At 47.6% G+C, this 15,038-nt stretch overlaps 1 protein-coding gene across 2 annotated transcripts in view; it reads left to right on the top strand.

Moving 5' to 3' along the window:
• Nucleotides 1-15,038, top strand: part of GRIK4 (glutamate ionotropic receptor kainate type subunit 4) — a 125,681-nt gene that overhangs the window by 47,590 nt on the left and 63,053 nt on the right. For both annotated transcript variants that reach the window (XM_053997017.1, XM_053997018.1), the window contains exons 2-3: nucleotides 7,292-7,456; nucleotides 14,191-14,288. In XM_053997017.1, coding sequence (XP_053852992.1) covers nucleotides 7,292-7,456; nucleotides 14,191-14,288 — 263 coding nt within the window. The remainder of the gene's footprint in view (nucleotides 1-7,291; nucleotides 7,457-14,190; nucleotides 14,289-15,038) is intronic.

Consider the following 15,038-nt stretch of genomic DNA (forward strand, 5'->3'; position numbering starts at 1 on the left):
AAATGATCTTCCCAACTCGGGTCAGTGTTTTTAGGCTGGATTCCTAAGAAAATAAGATTCTGGCACTTAGGGGATGTGGGTGGCCGTGCAGGAGCTTGGATTTTTGGCAAGTTCTGTCCAGTTTGACAGATGGGGCTTTGCAGAGGTGCTGAAAATCTGGATTAGAGGGAAGTGCTGTGCGGAGCTCCTGCTGGGAGCAAAGTTTCAGGGAAAACTAAAAAATGCTGTCCCACCACACCGCATTGACCTGTGCAGAAACAAGCTCCTGGTGCCTGGAATTCCCTGATTTTGGGGGTTTGGGGACGTGCAGGAGAGCCCCTGCTGTTCCAGCCTGTCCCATTCCCTGACCTTACACCTCGGGAAGGTTCAATCCCTCATTCCTCCTTCTCCCCACCTCTTCTCTCCTTGTTTTTGGGAATTCTCTTGGCAGGTTTTTCAGGGCATGGAGTGGGACTTAACTGGTCACAATCCCAATGTTTAAATCCCCAGCTCAGGACTTTCTCTCACAAAGCTGCAGTGCCTCAAGTCTGGCTGTGAGAACTCACAGGAATTTCCCTTTAAAATCAATTTCCTGCCCTGCTTTGGTTCCAGAGGGTGGGTTCAGACCCCATGAGCCTCCCTGGAGATTCCCTGGATGGGAATTTCCCACTTTACACCCTTTTCTTGTCTTTTTGTGCCTTTTTGCTTGTCTCTTCATGCTCAGGGTGTTTGCTGCTGCCTCGGAGTGGGGTTTATATTCCCAACATCAGGTGAGATGAGGAGCCTGGAGGGTTTTTACCTGCCTGCCCCAGAGGGATGATGTTTGCTGGGATCCAGGGATTGGCATTTGCATCCCAGCATGATGGACAGATCACCACCTTCCTGCTCCAGTTCTCTGGAAACTCCAGGTCTCAGGGAGTGTAATTCTGATTTTATGAACACAAAGCAGTTATTAAAGAAGATAAAAGAGAGATTGTGTTTCAAGCAGCAGGAACTAAAGCCCTCAGCTGTTTTTATCACATCTCCCCTGAATTTGCTCTCTCAGGATAGCAGGAGTGAGAGGGAAGCTCCATTTAAATGCAGATTTCCAGTGCTGGCCAAGAGCAATAAATAGCCCTCCGCAACCCTGACCAGACAAACATTATCAAGCCTCTTTGTGAAGGAGATTTTATGTTTTCAGATCTTCTTTTTTCCCCTGATGAGGTGCTCTTTCCTCGCAGAGTAATAGCATGTTGACGCCTTTTTATTTTATTTTTAAGCAGCACTTCAGAGATTATAATGGAAATACAATCCCACCTGTTTCTCCACTGGAGCTCCACTTGACAGCTCTGTAATGAGGAACTGTGCAAATTTCTTCTCCTTTACTGTACTGACAGCCTGGAGGGTTGATACCTTATTCAGCAGAGCAGAAAAGCACAAAAAAAAGGGCAATTTTGGCAACATTTTTTAATCACCTGACCCTGCAGCCTCGTGGGTTTGGAGGTGGTTTGGAGTTCAGGAGGATGGGGAGATGTGGAGATCCCTGGGGCATCTCCTGATGTTCCTCAGCAGGGCACGGCTGTTTGAAGAATGAAATGCTTTTCTGGAATTCTTTTGGGTTTCCTGGTTTGCAGAGGAAGGACTGGTCGGCTCCAGTGGCAGGTACTGGATGTTCTGGGCGACTGAACTGGGCTGGACTGGGATTCCAGCTCGGAATTTGATAAAGGGGGCACAGAGGGTTTGAGGACTAGGGAATGGCGTGGCCAGCAGGAGCAGGGAAGTGAGGAGCCACCTGGAATTCTGTGTCCAGTTCTGGGCTCCTCATGGAATGAGGGGCTGGAGAGGCTGAGGGAGCTGGGAAGGGGCTCAGCCTGGAGAAAAGGAGCCTCAGGGGGGACCTTGTGGCTCTGCACAGCTCCTGACAGGAGGGGACAGCCAGGGGGGATTTGGGATCTGATCCCAGGGACAGGAGGAGAGGGAACGGCCTCAGGCTGGGCCAGGGCAGGCTCAGGGTGGAATCAGAATTTCCCCATGGAAAGGGTTGTTAAGTATTGGAAGGGGCTGCCCAGGGAGGTTTGGAGTGCCCAGCCCTGGAGGTGTCCAGGGAAGGGCTGGACGTGGCACTCAGAGCTCCGGAGGGGATTGGGCACAGCTTGGATTTAATAATCCCAGACGTCTTTTCCAACCTCAGTGATTCAGTGGCTGTGTTTACAGCATAAATCAGAAGAGGTTGTAGGTGTGATCTTAACCTGTCATTTGGGACATTTAGGAAATATTACAGGTACCTTTATGTGTTTTTCACTTGGAGGGACAGGTTATGAACAGTGAAATATCCTGTTTACCAAGCCAGTGCTGTGTTAAATCTACATTTTCAAGAGATGCCTTGAGATGGAAATCGCGTTTCCGAGTATGACTTTCCATTTCAAAGGTGTAAAAAAGCATCTGAGAAAATGTAAATAAAAAAAAAAAAAGGCCCTGAATGGGGAAAGGTCAGCTGCACACAGTTTGTTGTGGCTGTGTGTAATCCTCGCAGTGGCATCTGTTCCCTGTTATTGTTATAAAAATGTGACTTCATTGGATTTGGGATGAATGATGGGCTGGGGAGCGATGCTGGAGCTGGCTTGCAGTGGGCTCAGCCTGTCAGAGTGCATATGTTGGCAGTCTGGCTGGGGCAGGCAGCACTCCGGGAGCCACACGGCCCTGGGGGACGCAGGATGGAGCCTTTCTGCCCCCTCAGCCCTGCCTGGAGCCAGCTGGGGCTGGGGAGGATTGAGTTCCAGCTCTGGCTGAGCTGGCTGGGCACTGACTCAGGTGGTGGCTGTGTCTCACCCAGCTCGGGGAGCACAGCAGTGACAGCCCTGCCTGCCTCACTGCTTCGGCACAGAGAGGCACAACTGAGCTGTGTGGGGTGAGAAATGGATGGCCTTCCTCCCCCTGGAAGGAGGAGGCAGAAGGGGTTGAGCATCTGCTCTCACAGCTGGCTGTGCTCAGGGCTGGAAGGGCTGTGGCCACATGGCCCCATCCGTGTGGGCTTGGGGAATCCACAGGGAGCTCCTTGTGCAGCTCCTGCCTCACCAGAGAGCACCAATTCCTCTTTTCCCAGCTCCTGGCTCAGCAGAGAGCTCCAATTCCTCTTTTCTCAGCTCCTGCTTCACCAGAGAGCTCCAATTCCTCTTTTCCCAGCTCCTGGCTCAGCAGAGAGCACCAATTCCTCCTCACCCCCATCCCCAAGGGCTGACAAATCCCTGCAGGACAGTCACTAAAATCTGCTTTTCTCAGAAGGTGCCATCCCATCCCCTTGCATTTCTCTGGCTCCTAATGATACCTTTATTTTTCCTGCTTCTTGCTGTTAAATCATTGACTTTGAGCGTTGCCTTTGAAATGTGTGTCTGACAGAGATTTGCACTGGAAGTCACTTGTTGCTTGAACCTTGATTGATTATTACCCAGCTATTCCAAAGGGATAAACTCTGCTTTGGTACTTCTGGAGCATGGATTTTGTGTTAATTGTATGGGAAATCGGAGTAAATGGAATAAAAAACTAATTATTCCGATACAAGGGATGTTTTTCCTGTCAGAATTGGAGCATCCCATGGGAAGAGATGTTCTTCCTGAGAAAAGCTCAGCCCTGGCTGGCTTCACTCAGTGCCTGGGAAATCCTGAGCAGCCTGAGCCAGGCACTGCAGATCCAGGTGCTCCTGGCTCCCTCTGCAATATTTTCCTCATCATTCATGGAGAAGCAGTCTAGACCGGTGACATTTATCACGATGGGGAAGATAGAAGTGATTTTTGAGGGCAACAAAGTTCAAAGACTTTGCTGTAAGTCTTCAGGATTAAAGATTTACTTGATGCATCTTCCCCTGTTTAATAGACAGGAGGAGATGAAAGGGAATTTCTGTAAAGATTTTCGTTCATACTTAATGATGCCACTATTAGATGAGCTTTGGCACAGTGTCCCGAGCCATGAAGCTTTAAAAACCAACCTTTTTTAAACATTAAATGACCTTTTTTCATCCTCCAGCTTTAATAAATAAAGATTAGTTCAGCCTCATTACCTCCCTAGTCCTGGGGGCTGGTTTAATATTTAGTTAAAGTAACCAGTCTCCCAAAATGAGCACATTTTGCTGGTCTCCTAAATCCCACAGGGAGACTGGAAACTCTTCTGGAATTTGATCTGGGTTCTGGAACTGCTGCTGCCACTTCCAGCCTGGACCCAGCTCTCCATCTGAATTCCTTTCTTTCCAAAACCTGCACTTTCCCTTCCTCTTGTATTTGCTTCCAAAATTCAAATTCAATCGCAGCTGAGTAGGTAAAAGAGTTTGCTGTTGTTATTTTGGGTTTATTTCCTTCCTTTTCCTTTTCCTTTTCCTTTTCCTTTTCATTTTCCTTTTCCTTTTCCTTTTCCTTTTCCTTTTCCTTTTCCTTTTCCTTTTCCTTTTCCTTTCCCTTTCCCTTTCCCTTTCCCTTTCCCTCTACCACCTTCAGGGAGGTTTTCAAGATTCTCAAAAATAAGAATGGGAAATTGTATCCTGAACAGAAATTTAAAAAAAAAAGCTCTGTGCAAACTTTTTTTGCTTAGCTGGCTCGAGGAAACTATTCAAAGTGCTTTAGTTTTGACTATTTTTATACTTAAAAATCATTAAACTGTGTATTAGTGGAAGTGGATTTTGTTTGAAAGCTGCCAATTAAGAAAATACTTGAAAACATTCCCCAATTTAGTGATTTTGAAGCTTTAAATTAGAAACTAATGATTAATCTGAGAATGCTGACATCCACTCCCCCACTGCTGATCTTCAATTTCACAGAGTCAGCACCTGAGCAGGAGCTGCATTTGGTGATGTTCATCAGGCTCAGCACATGGATTTACCCTTCCCTGGGAGCAGGGCTGGAGGAAAAGTTTCTGCAAGAACTTTCTCCTCTGCTTCTCTCCTGGAAAAGTGGAATTGGTGGCAAATTGTTCTCCCAGCTTTGTTCTAATTAAGAGAAGTCATCAGCCATATTAATATCCTAAAACCCCTGCTCCAGGCCTTGGAGGAAAGCACAACCCCTTTTGTGGCATAATGAGATTAAGATGAACTCAATTTAACTCCCATAAAACTGGGAAAAGATAGGAAAAGAAGGAATTCTTGAGTATCATCAGGATATGAAGTAATTCAGGCTGGTGTGGACCAGCTTTGGGCTTGCACTGCTGGGGTTAGGGCAGGGCTGGGACGTGGAGATGCTCTGCAGTTGTGCCAGGAGAGAAAAGATCCCACTGGGATGAGCAGGGCGAGGCTGGGAAAAGAGCCCTGAGAGCTGGGGGGTGAAATCAGGCTGTGCTTTGGGTTTTGGGGCTGGCCCAAAGTCTTAGGGGCAGGAAAACCAAAGGAAAGGAGCCTGGGCTCCAGACAGGGGGGTCTGGGCCGTGCTGGGGACTCTGTGGTGCCAGGGAAGGGTGATGGCAGCAGCGAGGACCTTGAGGCACAGCCCAGATCCCTCAGTCCCACCTCCAGCTCAGCATCCCTGTGCTGCTCTGGGCCCAGCCAGCTCTGCCTTCCAAATCTCTGTGCCTTGCTCTTAGGACTCAGCCATATCTCCCTGATGGGCTTTTTTTCACTTCCCAGCTCATTTATGCTTTTCCCTTCCAAAAAAAAAAAATAAACCAAAAAAACAAAACAAAACAAAACAAAACAAAACAAAACAAAAAAAACAACCAACCAAACAAAACCCCAAAAAACAAAAAAAAAAAACCACACAAAACAAACAAACAAACAAATAAAAAAAAAACAACAAAAAACCAACCAACCAAACAAAAACAAAACAAAAAAAACCAAAAAAAAACAAAAAAAAAACAAAAAAACAAAACAAAAAAAAACAAACAAACAAACAAAAAAAACCAAACCCAAACCTGCTGCAGCACCAGGAGTTTCTTTCCTTCCCTTTTCCTTCTTGTCTTCCTACAGGACAGGGACAGGTTCCAAAGCTCCAGCAGGGCACCCTGGCTGCTCCAGGGAGTTCCCTTTTTCCCTGTCACCAACCAGCAGAGCCCCACTAATCCCTGCTCTGCTCCCCTACACCTGATCCAGCGCCTGAGCAGTGCTGAAGGGCACCTCTCCCTGTGGAGGGATGTTTTTTGGGGGGAGGGAAGGTGAGAATTGGTGATTTTTAATGCACACAGCAAACAGCAGCGCTGCTCTGCCCCAGATCAAATGGAAAAGCTGAGTCCTGGGGGGACACCTCCTGTTAGCAAGGATAAACCCACTGGGCTGCCAGCTCCTCATGAAATTCTGCCCTGAATGCTCCACCCCCTGAATTCTCTTCACCTTCCCTCCACTAAACAAAGGTAATACCCCTCCCCACCTCCCTGTGCCTGCCACAGATCAGAGTGGGCAGCCCCAGGAGCTGAGTTCAAGAGCCAAGAGCCTCCTGTTTGAAAAATATTTGTCCCTCCCCACCCACAGCTGCCCACGTGCTTCCTGAAATATTCCAGCTCCTCAGCACCCTATCAGTGCTCCCACAAAGGAACCATCCCGGGGTTTTTGGGGACGTTCTGCCTTTGTTAGGATGTGAGGCAGCGCCTGGATCTGGGTTTTTTAGGGTTGGGCAGCTGGATGTGCCTGTCTGGGAGCAGCCAGCCTGTGTGGCAGTGGGTGCTGGGAGCCTGGCAGTGTGGGTGGCTGTGCTGTGGCATTCCAGCAGGTAAAACAGAGATTTCTCTGCAGAGATTTCACCACCCACCTGTCTGGCAGGACCTGGGGAGTGGGAGAAGCAGCGGGAAAGGCCACGTGTGGGAAGGGGGATGTGCCAGCTCCGGTGGTGACAGGAGCACAAACAGAGCTCCTGCAGGGATCAGGGAGTGTGGGTGGCGCCCAGAGAGGCTGCCTGAAACAGAGGTTAGACAGAGCTAAAGGAATAAAGGGGGGATTTATTAAAAGGCTTTCAAAGGACACACCTTGGGCTGTACAAGAGCTTGGCCATGGCTACACCCAAGATGGACCCCGGGTCACGAGTTTTCACACTTTTATAAGTTTTGGTCCATTTCCATATTGGGTTAATTGTGCAATTCCAGCTCAGGTGATGCAGCCCCATCCTCCCAGTTTGCTCCCCTCCATTCCCTGCTGTTTGCACTTTTTGGACTGAAGCTGCAGCGGTGTCCTTGGTTCTGGGCTGGAGAAGGATTGTTCTGTGTGCCCGAGCTGTGAGGAGAACTTGCTGACACTTTACATGGAGTTCAGAGTTATAAATGCAGTACAGAAGGTGGAAAATATGAAAGCTCAAACTTGAGGCATCACGGGGATGGGGAGGGGAGTGGAGATCCCAAACCTAACCCGTGCCAACACCTTCTTCCCCCACAGCTGCCATCCTGGATGACCCCATGGAGTGCAGCAGAGGGGAGAGGCTCTCCATCACCCTGGCCAAGAACCGCATCAACCGCGCGCCCGAGCGGGCGGGCAAGGCCAGGGTGGAGGTGGACATCTTCGAGCTGCTGCGGGACAGCGAGTACGAGACAGCAGAGACCAGTGAGTACCACCCCGAGATGCCTTGTGCAGGCTGGCCTAGAGCAGAGCTGGGCAGAGCTACAGAATAAAGCAGGGATTTATTCAAAGGATCTCCTCCATGGATCCACCTTGGGCAGCACCAGAGCCCAGCCAGGGCTGCACCCAAGAGCAACCAAAATGGTCCCAAAATGAACCCAAGAGGAACCAAAATGGTCCCAAAATGCACGAGCGCTCCCGGGGGCTCTCACTGGGATCAGCTCTGCTCCATTTGCACCTTGCAGTTCATTGTCCCATTCCAGCTTTAGCCCAGGCACTCCCATCCTGTTTGTTTTTCTCTCTCCAGCCCACGCTGTTTGTGCTCCTGGGCCTGAGGTTTGGATCATTTGTCCTCGGTGCCCAGCTGGAGCAGGAATTGTTTTGTCTCCCTGCTCTGTGCACAGAGCTCAGCATCCCCTCATGTGAACCCCAGACCCAGACACTGAAGCAGCTCAGAATGTGAAAATAGAAAAGCTCAAACCTGAGGCATCACCAGAGAGCCCAACTCTCCTCCCAAGAGGCATCTGGCACTCTGAACTTGTGATTTTGTGGCATCAAAGGGGAGCAGAGAGAAAAAAACCATCTCTGCTCCTTGCACAGAGCAGTTTTCACTCGAGATGAATGAAATGGGCTGGGGTGAGCTCAGGCGTGGACTGAGAGGATCCCCAGTAAGCTTTGCCACCACTCAGTGGCTTGGGACAAACAATTTCCTTTAATCTGCCTGTCAGTAAACAGAAGTAATGCTGGTCCTTTGTCAAGAGCTTAATGGTGAGCAAACAAGAGACTCTCGGGCAAGTTGGGTGCAATTAAATTGTTTTTAAAACCCTGTGGAATCCTGTGTGTCAGCAAACATGACAGCTCTTCCTGGAGCTTGAGATTGGCAGCAGATTTATTTACACCAAGTGAAGTTTCTCAAGTGATGTTTGAAATCAGGAGGATGAAGAAGAGCTAATTTCCAAAGAGCAGCAGATTTCCCATGTCACTTGCAAGTCCCTGAGTGAAGCTGTTCTTTATTAGGGTTGTTCCTCTGGATGTCCAATATGCCAGTTCTGTGCTGGTGAATAAAAAAGAAATTGCTGGTCACTGTCCCACAGTTTGAAAGGAACCCTAAAGGTCTCTGGTAGTTTTTTGGTTTTTTTTCCTGTAAGAGAGAAAATCCTTTGGAATAGGAAATCCTCCTTTTAAAATCGTTTTTTAAGCCGACCTTTAGAGTTCAAGTGAGGGCTATAATTTTTTATTACCAATTGACTCAAGAAAACTGGAAGAATCATTTGAAATAATATGGATTTTAGACTTCTTTCCTAATGATTCTGCATTCCATGCCTGTGTGATCTGCAGCCTATCCCCAAAAAGTGTGGCAGAGTGTTGTGCTTTGGGGCAGGCTGGTTTTTCTTGGAGCTTTGGTGGCTTTTCTGCCCAGCAGTGCTCAGGGATCTCCAGGTGAGCTGGCTGTGGGATCAGCACATCGCTCCTTCATTTCCTGCACCAGCGTTTGCACTATTTATAGAAGTGTGCAGTTAATAAAGAGATCTCAGCAGGAGCCTGGGCTCTATTTATAGAGCCTGTCGCCCATGAGCCAGCCCAGACTGAGCCCAGCTCGGGGACCTGCACCCAGCACTTCTCCACTGCTTTGGATCCCTCAACTTTTAATTATTTTCCTGGTCTTCCCCACCTCTATTGTCCACTCTTCTCCCCTAACTTGGCACAGCGTTCAGGCAAATCCAATTTATCTGGCCAGCCCAATTAAGATCTAATTTATCTGGCCAGACTTTGCAGAAAAGATGGGAATTGCCATGGAATCCCAGACTGGAGTGGGTTGGGAAGGACCTTAAAGCTCATCCAGCTCCACCCCGAGCTGGCCTTGGACACTTCCAGGGATCCAAGGGCAGCCACAGCTTCTTTGGGCATCCCAAAATGGCATTTTTAGCCCAATTTTTGTTCCTTCCTCATAAATATCCTGCTTGCAGCAGCATTGCTGGCCTGTAGCTTTGTTTGGGAAACAAACTTGATTGCAGTGACCCCAGAGCTGCTGTAAGGATCATCAGAAGCATTTCTGCCTCATTTTCAGCCTGTGACACTGCTCAGGAATTCTCCTCTCGGAAGGTTTCTCCAGCAGAGGAATATGAATTGGCTGAGAATGAAATATTATGCAAGAAAGTGTTAATTTCAGCAAATGTTGTGTTTGGGGAGAAATTGGAAACAGGGCAAGTGAGGAAGAGGAATCTTCCATTTCCAGTTTTCATCTTGGGGTGATTTTCTTTGTTTTCTTTACTTGGATTTTTAGAGTAGAAATTGGAGCAAATTGACTTGATTTTGGTGAATCTTGCAGTGTGTTGTTTGCCTTTTTTTCAGAGGGAAAAAATGTCTGCAAGCTTTTCTTAGAAAAGGAATAATCTGGATTCTGTATAGCTCTGCTATTAATGTCACTGATGTTATTCTTGATTTATCCTGGTGGCAGAGGAAAATCAGATCCCCGAACTTAAATTTCAAGGCTTTCATGGCTTTCAAATGCTTCAATACGTTGCTGGTTCTTGTTATGACACACAATATTAATAAAAACTGTTGAGATGTTTTAACTTGTGACTGCAAAGCTGTTTACAGCTGTTTAATACTGTTCTCACATTTCACACGCTTTGATTCACTCTTAAATATCACAGCTCCATGCTTAGCTGACAGATCTGGGAGTGCTGGGATTACACCACATACTCCATACAGAGGAAAAGGAAGAATTTTGGGGAGTAAAGGTTTTTATTTGGGGAGTCAGGGTTATATTATTTTATTTTTATTTTATTTTATTTTATTATTTTATTTTATTTTATTTTATTTTATTTTATTTTTAGTATTTTATTTTATTTCATTTTATTTTTATTTTATTTTTTTTATTATTTTAATTTTTTTTTTTCTGGAGCTGTTTTTCTCCCATTTTCCCTTCTGACTGACTCAGGTGTTTTAATGTAAGAGAGCCCCAAAATCTGAGCTGCTCCAGCAGGTAAAATCCCAGTCAATCCATCACACTCATGCCTGGTTTGCTATTCCAGCTTTAGATATGAATGAACACAAACTTTGGCGCTTCCTGTGTGATTTTATGGAGGTGTGAGCAGAGCTTTTTTTTTTTTTTTTTTTTTTTTTTCTGCTGTTTCAAGGAAAACCTGTTCTCTCTTTGTGTTTGATGTCCCAGCTCCTTTTGTGCAGCTCCAAAATGACTTGTTTAATCATGTCTTTATCTAAACCACCTCGTTCCTTTTGATGTCTGGGCAGGACAGATTTCCCTGCTTGTCCCCCTGTCCCCTCTGGCCTGCTCAGCCTTTTAAGCTCCTCTTTGTTGTGAATCCAGACGTGCCGGGGCAGGTCAGGCAGCAGCTGGAGGATTGGAGATTTTGATTTATCCACGCTGATATTTCAAAGTGCCCTTCCAAAGGGTCCTTTCAGTGCTGTTGGCTCCAACGTGTTGTTTTTACCTGTCCCACTGTTCTGGGGGATTTCAGCCTGCTCTGGTTTTGGGGTTGGAAGGGACCTTAAGGATCATTTTGTTCCACGCCTTGCCACGAGCAGGGACGTTTTCCACTATCCCAGCTTGCTCCAAGCCCTGTCCAACCTGGCCTTGGACACTTCCAGGGCATCCCCAACCTCTCCAGATCTTTCTGGTGGCAGGTTCCTGTCAGGAAGCACAAGGGATGCTCCAGGAGCATCTTAGAACTCCTTTTCTTTATGCACTTGGTGTTTTCTCTCTGAGAATCCTGTGACCAGTCCCTGTCTCTGGAGATCTCAGCTGTGTTTTGCAATCAGGGAGCTCCTGAGGTGTTTCCACACTTTCCCTGCTGGTTTATTTTGAATTATAACCAGGAGCCTTCTGTGCATTCTGTTTGAAACGCTGCTCAGGTATCTGTGTGCTCTGAACGAGATGATTCTGCCCCGGGGTGGATCCTCTCTCTGGAGGGAGCTTTCAGCCCTGCTTTGAAGAGGGGAGAATTAATGGAAATGTTTTCCAGGTGCTCTGGGATCTCAGGAAGTGAAAGACACTCTCACCATGTCTGAGGGGATGTGCATACATTTATCATCAAGAGCTACTCATTTGTTGTGCTTTTTTCATGTTCAAAAATACGTTTGCAGTTCTGCCTTCCTTTAAAAAATATCTTGCTGTGTCACAAGTGTCCAAACCTGGGCTTAATCCCTAAATGCACTCATGGAAATGATTGGGCACTGCCCTGCTGTGCAAAAGGAGGGTCCCTGTGCCCTGAGCACACACCTGATCCAGGTTCAGGCTGAAGAGGTTCTTAAGGTGATGCCACTTCAATGTCCAGCACTCCTGAGACCCTGAATTCTAAACAACATCAAAACTGGGAGAGAAACGGAGCAGCTGGAGCCTGCAGCACGCACAAAGGGCCTGCACAGCCCACAGCTTTTGTGTGCCCAGGTGTTGGGGTATGAGGGGATTTGAGTGGCAGGGGGTCTGTAATTATCCATAGTTATAGTCCCCGGGATTATTGGATGGATTTTGGATACAGGACCAACATTTCCACTTCCTGCAAGTGCTTGTGTGGATGCTCATGGCAGCAGCAAGGTCGAGCCTTTTCTCCCTGTGGAGACCTGACGGCATCAGGTAACGCTCTGGAACAGAAAATGTACTTGGATTACAAGAGAAGCTTTCCAAATGTGGTCAAAACCTTTGCCTCAGGCACCTCCACTTTGTTTCCATTCATTTTCCTTCATTTTTGTGGATGTTTCCCCCTGGTAGTGATAAGCCAGGCCTTTTTCTTCCTCCAGTTGTTGCAACTCTGTTGCTATGGCTACTTAACCCACTTTTTGTTCCTGCTAGCAGGCACGAGAAGAAAATCACTCACCAAACTTTCCCCTGCACGGCACAATGAAATTTTCCCCAGGAATTTTGTCCTGGTGACCTGTGGAGCAGCTCCTTCCTGGTGGATGCTGAATGGCAGAGCTGAGAGGGACTGATGGGTGCTGCTGAGGCAGCAGGCGAGGCTTTCAGGCTGCTGCTCTTTATTTAAAAGGATCTTCTGGAGAGGTTTAAGTGTCTGTAAATTTTTTAAGCACGGAGGAAAAGCAAGCCCTGGATTCCTTTGAAGATGCTGCAGAAAAAGATCCCTCATTCCATAGGAGATTGAGTTGTTGGAGGGTGAGGGAGCTGAGAAGGAAGGAAAACCCAAGAGGAGATGTTTGCATTTCATGAGCACTTTCTGTAAGAAGTTGGAGCAATCAGCAGGGACTGGAGAGGATAAGGAGTTTTTCCTTCAAAAGAGAAGCAAAACCAATTCCCCAAAGTGACAAATTAAATGAGATTTGGGCCTCATATTCCAGTCGTGAGGCTGTGGAGCAGTCTAAGGCCAGAGATCACAGAATGGTTTGGATTGGCAGGAACCTTAAAGATCATCTTGTTCCACCTCCTGCCATGGGCAGGGCCAACTTCCAGGGTGATCCAAGCCTTGGGCACTTCCAGGGACCCAGGGGCAGCCACAGCTTCTCTGGGAAAACTTGAAACTGCAGGTGTTCACTTCCCAAACCCCACACTCAACCCCAAACTTGCTGTTCTAAAACCACCCCAAGCACAGTGAGTTTTTATTCCACTTCCAGCCTTGATTTAAAGACTCGAAGTCACTAAAACCCCTGCTCTGATCTGTAGCTCAGCAGTTTTGATGATGAATTCACTTTACTACCAAAAAGAACTGTGTTCAGATTTGACTTTTTCCAGCTCAAATAACTCTTCACAACCCTCACAAGAGCTGCTCTGAGGTGCAAGAGGCAGGTTGGACAGTGATGAGAGCTGAAATCTCAGCTTTGGGATGCAGTGGTTTGGTTTTCACACACAGAAAATGTTGTGAGCTTGCCCTGGCCAGAACTCATAAAAGTTTTGGTGCCTCTTTTCTCCCTTTTGGTTCCTCCTTCCTCCCCTTCAGTATCCAGTTTCTTCAGAAAGATTCCAGTTGAGCAAATGTGGCTTTGTCTGGGGAAAAAGCTGAGTGTGTGAGGATGCTGAGGAGGAGCTCAGGAGCTCAGGGACTGAGGCATGAGGGGCTCTCAGCTCCTGTTCAGGAGGATTTTCCTGCTCTGCAGGAAAGGTTCTGAGCGATGCAGGGGATGGCAGCAGGGAGGTGACACCAGCTGGGCTGCTCCTGGCAGTGAAATTCAGCTGGATTTGTGCTGTGAATAAAAGGACCAAAAAAGGGTTGCAGTTTAACCTGGGGAGAGATTTAACTTCTTCAGTTTGTCAAGTGTTTTTTATGGTTCTGCTAACCTTGGTGGCAGGGAGCCAGAAGGTTTAACTACTGCCAGGAAGAAAACAACACAAAACAAATGAAATCCTTGTTTTTACCACTGAACTCTGCAAAGATGAGGGGAGAAATTCCTACAAGTCTGTTTGATGCTTTGAAGCCAGGTCACTGCTATGTGTAGCATCTTCCATAAAGTTTAGTTCATGTTTCTCTCCTGGGGACAGAAAGGGGTCAGAGATGAAGATTCTGGGGTTTTGGGGAGAGTTTCGGTGGAGTTTTAAAAGGCTGGGGGAAGATGGAGAGTGCCACAGGCAGGGTGACAATGCTTCAGGGGGAATAAAGGGATTTTGGGGATAGAAATGGCAGGGAGGGTGTTGTGTGAAGGAGATGAGGCCGTGTCCTTACTGAGGTGCAGCAGGCACTGTGAGCACGACTGCCTGCTGGAATTTGGGATGAATCCTGATCTCTGTTCCCTCTCTCTGCTGCCCACAGTGTGCCAGATTCTCCCCAAAGGTGTGGTGGGAGTTCTGGGACCTTCCTCCAGCCCAGCCTCCAGCTCGATTATCAGCAACATCTGCGGGGAGAAAGAGGTAAGTGAAGCTCCTTGAGTGGACAGCGTGGTTGATCACCCCTCCTCCTAATGCACAGACCTTTGAAATGTCTCCTTTTCCCCTCTGCTCCCTCTTTCTGCCTCCCTTTTCCTCTCTGCACCCCCTTTTGCTCCATCTCCCCTCACATTCATCACCAACCCAGCCACGTCCCCGCTGACTGAGGGCTGCAAAGCCCAAAGCTTGCCCTGGTGGATGCAAACCCAAAGCTCCTGCTGTGGCTTTGTGCACATTCTCGGGGAGCTTTATGTTTACTGCTGTTCCATCCAGTTCAACCCCTTTTTTTTAATCTGTGTCCAGACTCTGTGCTGGGTTTAATATTTTATAAGCCTCGAACCGTGCTGCACGGATCTGGCTCTGCACTCCGGAGAAGAAATTGAGTTCTCTTCTCACAGTTCATCCCTTTAAAGGCAGATGACATCTCTCAGCCATTTAGTGGCTTTCTCTGGAGCCCAGCCATCGAGGAGAGGAGGCTGGGACTGAGCACTGTAAATAATTTGCATTCACAAGTGAGTGCTGGTCCTTCTTCCTGGGGTGTGGAAGAGATGGAAGGGATCTTCCAGCCCTGATGCAGCAGGAGGGGTCTCCTGGGGGTGTTTTGTAGCATTTTCTCTTGCTAAATGTCCTGGACATGTGCTCCATCCCAGGAAAGGCAACTCTGCAAGTGTTTTTCCTCTGAAATTCAGATTCATTCTGAGTCTCTGATCTGAGGCTGCTGATTTATTTTTTTCT

Source organism: Vidua macroura, chromosome 22 (genome assembly GCF_024509145.1).
Source record: "Vidua macroura isolate BioBank_ID:100142 chromosome 22, ASM2450914v1, whole genome shotgun sequence".
In the NCBI taxonomy this organism is placed as follows: domain Eukaryota; kingdom Metazoa; phylum Chordata; class Aves; order Passeriformes; family Viduidae; genus Vidua; species Vidua macroura.